This window comes from Phacochoerus africanus, chromosome 3 (genome assembly GCF_016906955.1).
Source record: "Phacochoerus africanus isolate WHEZ1 chromosome 3, ROS_Pafr_v1, whole genome shotgun sequence".
Classification (NCBI taxonomy): Eukaryota; Metazoa; Chordata; class Mammalia; order Artiodactyla; family Suidae; genus Phacochoerus; species Phacochoerus africanus.
This window is the reverse complement of record NC_062546.1, coordinates 19,395,321-19,410,712: the sequence shown is the minus strand read 5'-3', so window position 1 is coordinate 19,410,712 and position 15,392 is coordinate 19,395,321. Positions and strand designations below refer to the sequence as shown.

General features: G+C 39.5%; 1 protein-coding gene across 2 annotated transcripts in view; it reads left to right on the top strand.

The window, feature by feature from the left end:
• TOP1 (DNA topoisomerase I) overlaps positions 1-15,392 on the top strand; it is an 89,294-nt gene that overhangs the window by 65,239 nt on the left and 8,663 nt on the right. For both annotated transcript variants that reach the window (XM_047771093.1, XM_047771094.1), the window contains 5 exons: positions 1,222-1,409; positions 1,962-2,106; positions 12,785-12,928; positions 13,997-14,182; positions 15,188-15,256. In XM_047771093.1, the coding sequence (XP_047627049.1) occupies positions 1,222-1,409; positions 1,962-2,106; positions 12,785-12,928; positions 13,997-14,182; positions 15,188-15,256 (732 nt within the window). The remainder of the gene's footprint in view (positions 1-1,221; positions 1,410-1,961; positions 2,107-12,784; positions 12,929-13,996; positions 14,183-15,187; positions 15,257-15,392) is intronic.

Below are 15,392 nucleotides of genomic sequence, written 5' to 3'. Positions count from 1 at the left end.
TATAGATAGGCTGCTTATTTTTGTTAAGTTTTATTGGAACACAGCCACATCTACTTGTTAACATATCTGTGGCTGCTTTCATGAGACAGTGGCAGAGTTGAGTAGTTACAACAAAGGCTGTGTGGCCCTCAAGCTTAAAAGTATTTTCTCTTTAGAGAAGTTTGCCATCTCCTGATCTAGAGGAATCAAGGCTGGAGTTTGACTTTTTTAAAATCAGAGATCCAGGAGTTCCCCTCGTGGCTCAGGGGTTAGCGAACCCGACTAGCATCCATGAGGACGCGGGTTTGATCCCTGGCCTCGCTCAGTGGGTTAAGAATCCACTGTTGCTGTGAGCTGTGTTGTGGGTGGCAGACGTGGCTCGGATTCTGTGTTGCTATAGCTATGGTGTAGGCCAGCAGTTACAGCTCTGATTGGACCCCTAGCCTGGGAACCTCCATATGCTGTGGGTGTGGCCCTAAAGAGACAAAAAGACAAAATAAAATAAAATCAGAGGCCCAAAGTTAAGGATTTTAAGGAATTCTTTGTATTTCCAAGCCATGTAGTTTCAGGATACTACACTTGCAGGTTTATGTAATTTAGGCCATTGTTTTTCTATAGCTCATTGTTTGAGGGTGCCTGTTTGACCTTTAGTTTAGAAAATTATGAGTTACTATAGGGATAAGAATGATACTTGCATCAGACTTTTCAGTCTCAGTTTAGTCTTCTCATTATTCTAAATTAGTGAAATTTGGCTTATTTTTCACTTTAGGGGCTTTTTTCAAATTAAAAACTACTTTAGGGAGGTTTTATAAGCATCATCGTCATGTCAGAGGGACATCTGTTGCCAGCAAGTTGGGATCTGTTTCTACCCATAAGTCAGCAGGACTTAGTTAAATTGCTGAGTATAATATAAAGGAAGAGTCACAGAGGGTAAGGAGGCTCCAAATCATTCCCTTTTTGAAGCAAAGATCACAGTATAAAATATATATACCCAGTATGCTAAGAAAGGGTCCGTAACAGGTTTGTTTGTGCTTGAAACCCCATATGAAATGGTATTCACATGGGGGAATTTTATTGTACTCAAGTTTGAAAGCTCTCTTAGGTTTTCCCTTATTTGAATTTGTTTCTTAGTAATTTTTATACTTTTCTCTACCTTGACCTGTTCCTGCACGAGAGCTAAGAATATATGAGTTGAGAATAGTAGTTTAAATCCCTTTTGAGTACTTCATTGCTGTCTTCCAGAAAATCAAAGAAGAGAATGAAAAATTACTAAAAGAATATGGCTTCTGTATTATGGATAACCACAGAGAGAGGATTGCCAACTTCAAGATAGAACCTCCTGGACTTTTCCGTGGCCGGGGCAACCACCCCAAAATGGGCATGCTAAAGAGACGGATCATGCCTGAGGATATAATCATCAACTGTAGCAAGTGAGCACAGTTCATTCTTTGGGCCAGAAATGAACTGGAGGGCTTCCTTTGTTCTTTCTGTTTTGTTTTTGTTTGCTTGTTTGTTTTTTGTCTTTTTGTCTTTTCTAAGGCCACACCCGCGGCATATAGAGGTTCCCAGACTAGGGGTCGAATCGGAGCTGTAGCCACCGGCCTATGCAAGAGCCACAGCAACGTGGGATCCAAGCTGTGTCTGTGACCTACACCACAGCTCATGGCAACGCTGGATCCTTAACCCACTGAGCAAGGCCAGGGATCAAACCCGCAACCTCATCATTCCTAGTTGGATTCGTTAACCACTGTGCCACAATGGGAACTCTTGTTCTTTCTGGTTGAGAATTTTTCTCACTTTACAGAGGATGATTTGGAGCAGCGCAGTGTTTTTACATACAGCTCTCCAAGTGTTTATCCTGTATTGACTGGTGAGGAAGAACCTTGGAAACACTTGCTCAGCAGATTTGTCCACTTCAGGTTATGAAGGGTGAAATTGTTCCTTACTTCTCATCTCACTCCTCTCCTGCTTTATTTCTGCAGAGATGCCAAGGTTCCTTCTCCTCCCCCAGGACATAAATGGAAAGAGGTCCGACATGATAACAAGGTTACTTGGCTAGTCTCCTGGACAGAGAACATCCAAGGTTCCATTAAATACATCATGCTGAATCCTAGCTCACGGATCAAGGTAAGGGCTCTCTTAAGAGCAGCACCAGTTAGTGGGGCTGGTAGTCTCCTTTTGTTGAAATGTAATGTTCCTAGCTTCTAGGATCACTTTGACAAATGGTGAACTCTTCCCACAGAAAAAAGGCAAATACGTTCATAGTCAGCATTATCCAGTGACCTTCCTAGGACATACCCACTTTCTATATCACATTGAAAAGTGATGCAGATAATAAAGTTAAATCTCGGAGTTCCTGTCATGGCTCAGTGGTTAACGAATCTGACTAGGAACCATGGGTTACAGGTTCGATTCTTGGACTCTCCCAGTGGGTTAAGGGTCCGGTGTTGCTTTGAGCTGTGGTGTAGGTTGCAGATGTGGCTTGGATCCCGAGTTGCTGTGGCTCTGGCGTAGGCTGGCGGCTATAGCTCCGATTCGACCCCTAGCCTGGGACCTTCCATAGGCCATGGGTGCTGCCCTAGAAAAGACGAAAAGACAAAAAATAAAGTTAAATCTCTTCACTCTCTTATTTACTGAAATCCCAGTATGAGCCTGGCACAGTGTGCAGGGTGCCAGGAATTATGTTTGTAAACAAAACAGACACAGTCTTTGCCTTCACCTTACTTACTGTCCAGTGGCCAGAGTGTGATGAAGAACGTGGTAAACGTATATTGGCTTCTACAGGTAGTTCTCTTCTTCATCACTTTTCTTGGCTCTGAAGCAGGGAATGTAATTACTCTAAATCCACAAAGAGGTAAAATCTAGAGTCTTATATACTATACTCTCTTCCTAAGGTTTTCATTTGGATAAGTTCCACCAGGACCAAATGGGTTAACATATGTGCGAGTATATCATAAACTGCTGTGTACCAGCATGTCGCTAGTTATTGGTACTATTACTCAAAGGAGAAAATTGTCTTGGAAAGACAATCAGTTCTTGTTAGCATGGTAGGCATACCCTGCTTGGGCAAGTCCTTTAGATAACTATGGAAATGTGAACAGCAAAAAGACAGTCAGCCTCCACAAAGCAAAGAAACAAGCACTCAAGGAATTAGTTCTAGATAGACTAGCTTTTTACACACAGGAGACTGGGACTAAAGACCCTCTTAATCTTGGTTTATTAGTTTATTAAACACTTGTTAAGCTTTAAAAGCCATAGCTCAAAAGGCTTTGTGTCTCTTGGAGACTCAACTGTGCATTTTCTAGCTTATAATTCTGTATCCTAATGAAAAATACCCACCTATGGATATTCTTCAGTGCAGTTGGAAAATGGCACTTTTAAACATTTAAAGTAAGTATAGAAGCAGAAAGAGAACCCATGGCAAGTAAAAGGCAAGTCCTTTGAAAAAAAAAACTTGTATTTCTTTTCTGAAATACCACAAAGCTATAGGGGTTACCAAGGTGGATAAACAGTGGTTTTAGACCTCATGGGCTGCTGGGCAAATCAGGTAAAAATTCAGTTGTATGAGAAAGTAAACATTAAATGCTTTAGATAAATGGAGCAGTTATTCCCAGCAGTTACAGAATAAATAGGAACAGCCTTATGAGGGAAATTTGGTTACAATTAAGTCTTACAGAGAGCTATTTCAAACAGAGAAATGTATCATTATGGACAGAGAGGAGGATTGTGAAAAGGTGTGACAGAATTATCAAGTGATGGTTGCACAACATTGTGAATATGTTAAATATCACTAACGGTAAATTTTATATTATGTGTTTTCTACCACCAAAAAAAGGAGTTCCCTGGTGGCCCAGTGGCTAAGGATCTGTCATTGGCACTGCTGTGGTGCAGGTTCTATCTTTAGCCTCCTGATGCCTTCCTGTAGTATTCCAGTACCAAACTGTGGCCAGCCTTATTAAATGCCACTAAAGCCACTGGACCATTCTCTGCTTTTGATGGAGAACCATTGACTTGGAATAGAGGATTGTCTTCAGCATAACCGCACTTGAGCAAGATTTATAGGCATTATACAGAGTCACATCAGTAAATATACACTGTTGTAAATGCTGCAAAGGAAAAGTACTAGGGGAGTTCCTTTGTGGTGTAGTGGGTTAAGGATCTGGCATTGTCACTGCAGTGGCTCAGGTCACTGATGTGACATGGGTTTGATTTCTGGCCCAGGAACTTCCCCATGCCATGGGCATGGCCAAAAAGAGAGGAAAAGTACTCGTTACCACTTCAGAGTATGTGAGGGCACTTGATCTGGCTTTTGGCTCCTGGGGCTTAGGAAAGGCCTTTCTGAGAAAGTGACATTTAATATGAAACTTAGAGGATGAGTAGATTTATCCATGGAAAGGATGGCGAATGGGCGTTCCAGACAAAGGAAATAGCCTTTTGAAATCCCCTAAGTAAGAAGGAACTTGATGATCTTGAGGACTGAAGGAATGCCACCGTAGTTGGGGTATAATGAGAAAGAGGCATAGGGAGGAGATTAGAGAGAGGGATGTGGGCCAGATCTTCAGACTCTGTCTTAAAATTTTTATATTATCTAAATCCAGTAGGAAGCCACTGGATTTTAAAGAGAGAAATAATTTCAGATTTGTGTTTTAGAAATCTGTGATATAGCTGATCATTCTGACTGCTGCTCTGTGGAGACTGAACTGGACACAAAAAGGAAGAAGGGAGACCAGTAGGTTGCAGTACTCCAGGCAAGAAATGTCAGTGGCCTAAACATGATGATGGCATCAAGGGTTGAAAATACACTGTGTACTTTTACAGGCCGAGTTAGAGTTGACAGTAGGAGAGATCCTCATGAGATAAGCAGGGTGGACTACCTCAAGAACAGGAAGCCAGCCCATTTATTCAGACAATATTCAGATAACTTCTGTGTGCTGTAGGGATTTGTGCAGGTTTCTGAGTGGTGGATATGGTAGTAAACCTAGAAAGCCACCTAGATGTAGGCCTTGTATACCTTATACCCAGATCCTGAATCATGAAAAATGGTTAAAGTTTTGGCAAGTAGTACTATTGAGGGAGAAACAAATGTGATTTCTTCAGCTTTCTGCCTTTCTCACTCAGACTATGTCTTTACAGGTCAAGGTTTTGACAGTGTGTTAAAGTTTTTAACTGTGTTGCCAGCAGGAGAAGCATTTTCTTCTTAGGTAAAAATAGTAAGATATAAGCAGTAGGGGTTTTATTTTTAGTGAAATATTTCAAATATACAAGAATAGATATAATGAACACTGATTTACCCACCATCTGGCTGTGTCAAACCTTTATATCATGTCTTATTTCTTCAGTTGCTTTGTTTCATAAAAAGTATTCTGATAAACATAGCTGAAGCCCTTTGTGTACCAGTCATCTCTTTCCCTGGAGATTACTATAATGAATGTTTTTATTCTTGAGTGTAGTTTTCACATTTTTACATTATGTTGTGTGTGCATAAACAACATGTAGTAGTATTTTACAAGGTTTAATTTTATCATTTAATTATTTATTTTGTCTCTTTAGGGCCGCACCCGCGGCATATGGAGGTTCCCAGGCTAGGGATCTAATCGGAGCTGTAGCCACTGGCGTACACCAGAGCCACAGCAACATGGTATCTGAACTGCATCTGCAACCTACACCACAGCTCACGGCAACGCTGGATCCTTAACCCACTGAGCAAGGCCAGGGATCGAACCGGCAACTTCATGGTTCCTAGTCGGATTTGTTAGCCACTGAGCCACGACAGGAACTCCCCACAGGGTTTAATTTTAAATTGCATACGTTATTGAAGTCATTCTGCAACTTGTTATTTCACATAGCTTTGGTTTTGAGGTTTTATTTTCCTGACATACACTTATAATTCATCTGTTTTGTTTGCTACATGGTATTCTATTCTGTAAAAAAGTAGCTCTTCTCTTGTCAAGAGACATTTAAGCTTTACAATCTTGAATAAACACATTTTCCTTGTGTAAATGAATGAAAAGTTCCCTTAAAGATTATTAGATATTTCCAAATTGTTCTCTAGAGTTCTTGAATCAGTTTATATCACCACCATCCTCCGGACACTGCACACAAGTTTCTCTTTCTTTCATATCCTTGCCAACATTTCTGAGTTTTTGCTTTTCATATTTGGATATTGGATCTACTACAGTGTATTTTTGTGTATAGTATGGGGTTGAGATCTAATATATTTTTTCCAAATGCATAATCAATTTTCATAGAACTCTTTAGTTATGTTACCTCTCTGCCAAATACCAAATTTCTACAAACATATTATACTCTTTCTGGGATCTGTCTTGTTTAACTTGTCTGTTTCTTTGTCATTAGCTTACTGTTTTAACTACTGTAGCTTTATAAAGTCCCACTCTTGAGTAGGACAGGTTTCTTTTGTCTTGTTCTTTGAAATTGTCTTTGCTTTCTGCCATTTCACATTAATTTTGAGATAAATTTGTCAAGTCCTAATGAAGAGTATTGAGATTTTTTATAAGATTGCATCGAATTTATAGATTAATGGGGGGAAGTATTGAGATTATTTTATTGTCTTCCAATCTGTGGACATGTTGTACCTCTCTATTAATTCATGTCTTTGAATGTATCCTTTAATACTGTTTTGTAATTTTCTCCACGAAGGTTTTACACTTTTGTAAATACTTTTTTCATAGAAATCTTAAAGTTTTTTGTGCTAGTGAAAAAAGATTTTTTCTAATACATTTCTGTTTGTTATTACTGGAGTGGTAATGCTGTTGCTTTTTTAATATTGATTTTGTGTCTGACAACATTGCTGAACTCTTAAAAAGTGTCTGTTTTTTGGAATTTCTATATAGACTGATAATCTATAAATAGAAATGGTTTGAATTCTTTATTTCCAGTTCTTTCACTTCACATTTCTTAAGTCTTACTTTTTATTTTAAGAAACATAATCATCCATTAAATGTTAACTTTTCTTTAGCCAGCTGGTTGTCACAGTCAAGTATTTGATTAATTTCTGTACTCAATATCTTTTTCCTGGGTTTACTTGTTGAAAATACCCTTTACTGTTTGAGTTTCCATAGGTGGAATATTCTTCCTTTTTTACCTGAAAGTGTCTTTATTTTCTATTCTCATAATCTATCTTTTCTCCAGTGAAGAATGCATTTTTTTTGTCCTTTTGAGTAGATGTTACATTTTATTTACTTGAAAGTCTTTCTCTGATTGTTATTTAAAATGTTACCTGAGTGAAGTTCCTATTGTGGCTCAGCAGGTTACAAACCCAACTTGTATCCATGAGGATGCAGGTTCTATCCCTGGTCTCACTCAGTGGGTTAAGGATCCAGCATTGCTGTGAGCTGTGGTGTAGGTCATAGATATGGCTCAGATCTGGCATTGATGTGGCTGTGACTGTGATGTAGGCCAGCAGCTGCAGCTCCAGTTCAACCCCTAGCCTGGAAATTTCCATATGCTGAAAGTGTGGCCCTTGAAAAGAATGAATAAATAGATAAATCAATAAATAAAATGTTACCTAAAGTGAATTGATGTATTACTGTTTTTCTAATCCATTTCCCTCATATATTTTGGAATTTGTTTATAAGCCCTTTTGACTGAGAGGTAGTTTTTTTCTGTATACCATTCCCTTTTGCTCCTCTTTGCTTTCCTCTGCTCAGTTCTCCTTTCTTAGAAGGGAGTCTTCTAGCCTAGCTCAGCCCAAACTAACACAGTCCCTGGCTTCAGGTCATTCCTTTCTTGTATGGAGCACTTTCATTGCTACATGTTTGGAGTAAAGTGATTAAAGCATGGATTCAGTGACCTGATCTGACCCAAAGGTTTATAAACAGTAAGTGTTTTTGTCATAAAGAGTGAAGGGTGGTAATTGGTGGTTTTACCTCATGGAGGACTTTAGGTCCAACTTATGCGAGGCTACTACCATCATGGAGTTTTGCTCTACACCTTTCTTTTCAGCCTCTAGCAATTTCTCCTGATTATTTGCTTGTTCTTATTATTTGTGTTTTGCTCATTCATTTCCCCCAGGTAATATTGTTACACATTTCTACTCCATCTCTCCTCAATTAAAAAATTTAGTTCATGGAGTTCTCTGGTGGCACAGCAGGTTGAGGATTGGGCATTGTCTCTGTAGCGGCTTGGGGTCACTGCTGTGGTGCGGAATTAGTCCCTGGCCCAGGAACTTCAACATGCCTTGGGTGTGCAAAAGAAAAAGAAAGAAGTAAAAAAGAAATTTAGTTTCAACAGGATGTGACTTACAGATTTTTGACAATTTAAAAATTTCGGTTAGTTGGAGTTCCCATCATGGCGCAGCAGAAACAAATCCGACTAGGAATCATGAGGTTGCCGGTTCAATCCCTGGCCTCGCTCAGTGGGTAAAGGATCCGGCATTGCAGTGAGCTGTGGTGTAGGTCACAGATGCTGCTTGGATCCTGCATTGCTGTGGCTGTGTCGTAGGCCGACAGCTGTAGCTGATTGGACCCCTAGCCTGGGAACCTTCATATGCTGAAGGTGTGGCCCTAAAAAGCAAAAAAAAAATAAAATAAAAAATTAATTTTAAAAAATTAAAAAAAAAAAGATTGGTCAAAGGTTTAAAAAAAAAAAAAAAAAGCACAGCTGAAGTGTGCCCCTTTGATGTATCCTGTCCTTGCTCTCTTTCTAGAAACTTGGATTGCCTACATATGGTGACAGCTAGGGTGACACTGCTGCTAGTCTCACAGGTCATTGAAAGGATCAGGACTTTCTAGAGCCACAGTAACACATGCTCCAGCTACTGAAAAGATTGTTCGGAGCTCATTTACATCTTTGTATGCTCATGGTTTGTTCTGCTTTTTTCCCCAGGATTTCCATTGTACAGACATCTTCTTGCAAGTGTTTCCATTCCCTTCCTCTTCCCCTCTGTACCTTGTGCCTGTAGAATGTGAAATAGCAGGGAATTGACAGCCAGCCTTCTGGAACCTGTAATTTCAACAAAACTCTGATCCCAGATAAAACCATGGATCCAGAGGTTACAAAAGGAACTGCTTGTAGTAGGTACTTAGCTGCTAAGTCCAACCCCTACCAAGCATTATCTAGTCTTATAACCTGGGAAAGTAGCCCTTAGTTAAAGTAAGACTCTTCAAACCAGTCTTAACTTCAAACAAAATCTACCATTTTTCTTTTAAATGATATCAGATATCATTATTGCTTATCACATTGCATTCAATCATACTAAAATAGGGGGCAAACAGACTCTCTCGTCCTGCCCACTGCTTCCCTTAGCAGTATATTCAGTAAATCTCTTCTGATCTTCAAAACAAACAAACAACAACAAAACACACTAAAATATTCTCAGTGCTAAATACATACTTCTGCATTTTCTCTCTTTAGAACCTATAATTCTGGGGTGTCAAAGATGTATGTGCCTACAACCTTCTAAATGTAACCATCTGGGGATTAAAGGGCTGGATTGAAGGGAAAAGTCTTTATAAAACTTTATAGTCTTGGGAAGCTCTGACTCTAGCAAGTTGTATTAGAAGGAGAAAATAAGACATGCTTATTTTTTTAAAAAAAATCACATTCTGAACCTGACTTCTTAGTATATACAGTTCTAAATTTTAAAGTGTAAGAACTAGAACATTAAAGCTTCTAGATGATATCATGGTATAACATCTTCATGACCTTGGAGCAGGTTTCTTAGGACACAAACACTAACAATAAATAGTTGATAAAGTGGACTTTATTAAAATTAAACATGTATGTGCACCAGAGGACACTAAACATAAAATATACAAGTTACAGACCCAGAGAAAAACATTTGCAATAGGTTTATCTGCAAAAGACTTGTATCCAAAATATACAGAGAATTCCTACCATTCAATAATAAAAAGACAAACCTTCCCATAAAAAAAGAGCAGAAGATTTGAACAGATGCTTTAGAAGATAAAGAGGAAGGGGAATTCCCATCATGGTTCAGCAGAAACGAATCTGACTAGCATCCATGAGGACACAGGTTTGATCCCTGGCCTTGCTTAACGGGTTAAGGATCTGGTGGTGGTCATGAGCTGTGGTGTAGGTCTCAAACATGGCTCGGATCTGATGTTGCTGTGGCTGTGCTGTAGGCCTGCAGCTACAGCTCCTATTCGACCCCCTAGCCTGGAAGGGAACCTCCATATGCTGTGGGTATGGCCCTAAAAAGACCAAAAAAAAAAAAAAAAAGCGGAATGGCCAATAAATAAGCACTGAGAAAGATTGAGAAACATCACTAATTATCAGTGGAATGCAGATTTAAACCACAATGAGATTGAGATACTAATTCCAGTTCTAAGTATTATTTCACCAAATAAAATGAAAACATGTCCACAAAAAGACTCATACAACAATGCCCATTATGCTGTATTTATGCGATTCCAAAATTGGAAACGTCCCAGGGGTCTATCATTAGAATAAACACATTACGATATAGTCAAACATACTAAACATAGACACAGAATGTACCATATATGTTTATGTGTATGAGTGTAAGTGAAAGTAAAAGGAGTGAACTACTGATAAATAAAACAACATGGATGAATCTTCAAAATGTGTTGAGAAGCCAGACACAGGAGTCTAAACTTTATGATTCCATTTTTATAATATTTTAGATTAGGCAAAGCTAATCTACAATAAAGAAATAAGATTAAAAGATCAGTAGTTGCTTAGTTGGTGATTAATGGGAAGGGTTATAAGGGAACTTTCTGGAATGATAGAAATATTCTTTATGTTGATGGGGTGTAGGTTACATGGCTCATGGATTGTCAGAACTGATCATACTGTATTCTTAAATCTGTATAACATAAAATCTTTGTAGAAGATTTATTCAGAATAAAAGACTGAATAGGAAGTATTGGAAGAAAATACTCTTATAGCTGAAAAGAATTTGAATATATAAAGACCTATAAAATTAATAATAAGATAAACATGTTTAAGAATGGGCATGTATGGAAAGCTGGTTGGATTTTGATTTTTAAACGTGGTATAAACACATAGGGTCAGTTTATTGTCTTTTGTTTAAATTATGTATATTTGGGATTCAGATTGCCATTCGCTCCCCAGATTCTCTTCAGGAAAACTAAAGGCCCCAGGTATAAGCATACTTGCTAAAGGCCAGCCCTCCTGTGTTAGACCTCAACGAGGTGGCTTCTCCCACTGCCCCCACCTATGTCCGTATTTGAGAGAATTCTGGATCCTTGTGCCAGGAACCTAGCCAACCTGTGAAGAAAAGTTGGTCCTGTGGTTATCCTCTGTGAGTGACTTGTTTGTTAGACAGTTTTTGAAACTTTGTTTCATTGGTATGACTAAGGAATGAGCAAATGTAATCCTACTGGACTTCAAAGACTGAAACTCAGGCTTTGGTAGACCTGTGGGCATCAGAGTGATGGGAGAGAGCCCACTCATGAACTGGATGGAGACTGCTGAAGAAGATGAGCCTTTCGTGCCCAGTCTTTCGTGTGTGTGGAAGAATGATTGTCAGGGAGATTTATTACTGACTTGTACATGAGGACAGCTTGTTTACTTATTCGCCCTCTTAAATGTCAGAACGTGCTTAGAAAAACCAGTGAGAAATTTTCAGCTTCCCACTGTTGGGAAACAGAACTTGGATGTTTCTTCTGTATCACTCAGGTACTAAATCACTCATCCACAACAACAGGTAGTTACTGAACCTCTTGTTTTGCAGCCAAACAAATACATGCAACCAGTCCACATATAATTGTGGAAGAGTGCTGATGACACATTAGCAGAGCCAGGCAGCCTTTCATTTCTGAATGTTAGGAGCTTGAAGTAGAAGACATTTATTGCTCCATGTATCCCACACTCTTGCATGCTCAGAAGGCCAGTTACCTTGACCATGGTTCTTACGCCTCAAGGACCACATGTCTGTGTCAGAGGTAGCAATCACTGCAGCTCTCTTTGGTTGTGGGCTGGCTGGAGGAATTAAGAGCAGAGATTCTTGAGTTCTTAAATTCTGTTCTATGTTCATGTCATGTGGTCTCTCTCAGACTTTGTGATACTCCCTTGCCCTTTGGGATTTCTTGGATTCCCCCTCTTCCTTTCCTTTCTCATTTGACATTATTATCAGTCCTTGCTTGTGAATCTGTTTCCATTCAACAAGGTAATAGAAATCTTCTCCCATCACTGTTAGTTAGATTGTTTTTTCACACCATTTTAAAAACCTTTTACTGGCTTTAGAATCAGTTTTTAAACCTGCCACAAAAAGCTCTAATGTTAAAAAAAAAAAAAAAAAAAAGGCTTCCCAGTAACAGTATTTCCCTCAATCTCACCAGGAATATTTTTAAATGCCAAATTTTTGAAAATGGTGAATAATTATGGCTGTTCCTGGAAGTCATTGTGTTCCTTAGTAATTACATGTTGTAATCTTCAATTCTGCTTCTTGACAGTGCTATCAAACTGTGAATGATTATCTTGAATTTAACGAAATTTAGTCCTAGTAGAAAACTGCTCTTGGGTCACAGATTCAGCAGCAAAGCTGTGATGCTGATATGAGAATAGGGATGTTTATATCCTTTGCGTTGAGAGAACTTAATTTTAGGGACATGTCATGTGTGCTTTTCTTAAGAACATAACGCATTTTACAAAATGAATTCTTAGCAATCAGACAGTTGCTTGTCAGGGAAATGGCACAGTGTGAGTTCTCATCAAGTAAATGCCTTGCTTATCTTACATTCAAGTTCCATCTCTTTGACTCAGAGCTCTGAACTTGGGTGTTCAAAGTCTTTATTCCACTATGCCTAAGCATTCTACTTCTGGGGCTGGGTCTTTGCAGGGTGAGAAAGACTGGCAGAAATATGAGACTGCTCGGCGGCTGAAGAAGTGTGTGGACAAGATCCGGAACCAGTATCGAGAAGACTGGAAGTCCAAAGAGATGAAAGTCCGGCAGAGAGCTGTAGCCCTGTACTTCATTGACAAGGTGATAGCATCTTCCTGTCACGTCACCTACCGTGTTCAGCTTAACAAAGGTGGAGGGAGCATTTACGCCTCCAGACCCCTGAGAAGCAGTGGCAGCCCGTGGTCCCAGTGGTCCTCTTCACCCCATCTCTGGTCCAGTAAGGAAGGTAGAGATGAAGAAAGGTGATCAGTGTCTGCTGCTATCTAGATATAGTCTTCCTAATAGGATTTTCATGAATCTGAATGCGCCAGAAATACTGTGACATCTTCAAACTGTTGCTGACATGAGGCACTCCCCAAATTTTATATCACAACCTAACACCCATAAACATATTTGTGTTGGTAGGTGTGTAACTGAGACAAAAGTTGCGCAAAATGATGCTTGGCCTTTGCTTATAAGCAGTGAATTCTGGTGTTTTTCAGTTTCTTGTTTTTTAAAAAGGATGGTTATAACCCTTAAAATTGGATGGTTATAACCCTTAAAATTGGTTAAACAATCTGCCAGTGTATCCCATCTGCAGTTTGCAAGACAGTTCTCTGGAGATTGGTTTCTCAGCACTCTTTTGGAAGAAAAAGATTTCATATTTTCCCCCAGTTTTGTACTGTGTATGTTTATTTTAACACAAGTTCTGAATTGTCTTAAAAATTAAGCAAAATTAAGAGACTAGCTTTTTGAGCCTGATCGCCTAGAATTTTTTTTAAAAAAATGTTCTTTCTTCCATCCCCATTTAAGAGGACAGAGTAAAGAGAAACTTAGATTTCTGTATTTCCTGAGGTTCTCTTGTGGTGCAGCAGGTTAAGGATCCAGAGTTCCTGCATCTGTGTTGCAGGTCTCAGCTGTGGCATGGGTTAGATCCCTGGCCCAGGAACTTTCACAGGTGAAAGATGTGCCCCCCCCCCAAAAAAAAGTCCTTGGTTCTCCATAATTCATTTCATAAGGGAAGAAGCAATGCAAATCCAGAGTTCCCAGGCCTTTGCAGACTGATGCTCTGTCTCCAAAGAGAATGGGGAGAGTTTCCTAGAGATCCTGTGAGATTCAAGTTTCTACATGCTCATCTTTTTCTTTTTCCCTTCTTTCCTCCCTGGACAGCTTGCTCTGCGAGCAGGCAATGAGAAGGAGGAAGGAGAAACTGCGGACACTGTGGGTTGCTGCTCGCTTCGTGTGGAGCACATTAACCTTCACCCAGAGTTGGATGGTCAGGAATATGTGGTAGAGTTTGACTTCCTTGGGAAGGACTCAATCAGATACTATAACAAAGTCCCCGTTGAGAAACGAGTAAGTTAACATGGCCTGAGCTCCCTGGCCTGTTTTTTCATCCATTATTCAACAACCATTTTTTTGCCAGCTTTTCCTGTGCTCTGTGCTTTGCTGAACACTAGAAAAAAGTGACTTGAAAGAGAGGGAAGGGGTATTGTTTGGTGTCCTGTGTCCCTCCTTTTAGTCCTTGATTCTCATAATAAATTGCATGTAAGGTTTATCCCATCATGTTATTTTAATGATTTAACCACACTTCAATACCCTCTGGTCATGATGCACATATGTCAACCTTGTAGCTTTCCTCAACTTTCTCCCTACTCCTGATTCAGCCCTTGAGTCCCTGGATCTCTAAGTCTATAGCTCAAGAGGGTGCTGCAGTACTGTGGTCTCCCCAGCAGTATTGGGCTTAAACTAGAGCCCTTCAGAGTGCCAGGACCCCAGTAGTCTAGCCCATCAGCAGTCTGATGGTTCATCAGTAATTAGATTTTGCTGGCTGTGGAAATGCTGTAGATTAAATGAAGCTAAAGAGATCTGACAAAATATCTGAACTTAGATTGGATTCCATACTGGGGAGGTAAAGAACATCATTGGGACAACTGACAAAATTGGAATATGGGCAATAGATTAGATAAAAGTATGTCTCAGTATAAATTTATAAAGCTGATAAACACCATGTGTATAAGGGGGTATCTCTGTTCTTAGGTAATACACAAAACATTCAAGGGTAAATGGCCATAATATATGTAGGTTCCCAGAAATGGTTCACAGCAAATAATTGTGCATGTACACACATAGATATAGAAGGAAGTAAGTATACATGTGCACTGCACAGATAGGAAGTGAGATAAAATGTTAATGGTAGGTGAATCTGAGGAAAAGATATGGTATTCTTTGTGGGGTTTGTTTTTTATTTTCCTTTTTTAGCTTGCTAGCTTTTGTTAAGTGATTATTATTTTATAATAATTATTATTTTCAAAGTAAAGGTTTTAAAAATAATAATAAGGCTCTGCTTATTTCTTTTAGGTTTTTAAGAACTTACAGCTATTTATGGAGAATAAACAGCCTGAGGATGATCTTTTTGATAGACTCAATGTGAGTGGACAGAGTGCACAGGGTTGCAGAGGGGCCCGGCCAGAGCCTCCCAAGCTCCTTAAAGGAGAGGTCTTCCTGAGGGTCCCTGGGGCTCTCCCCTCAGCCTGTCCTGGGGCATCCTGTATACCCTCTCTCT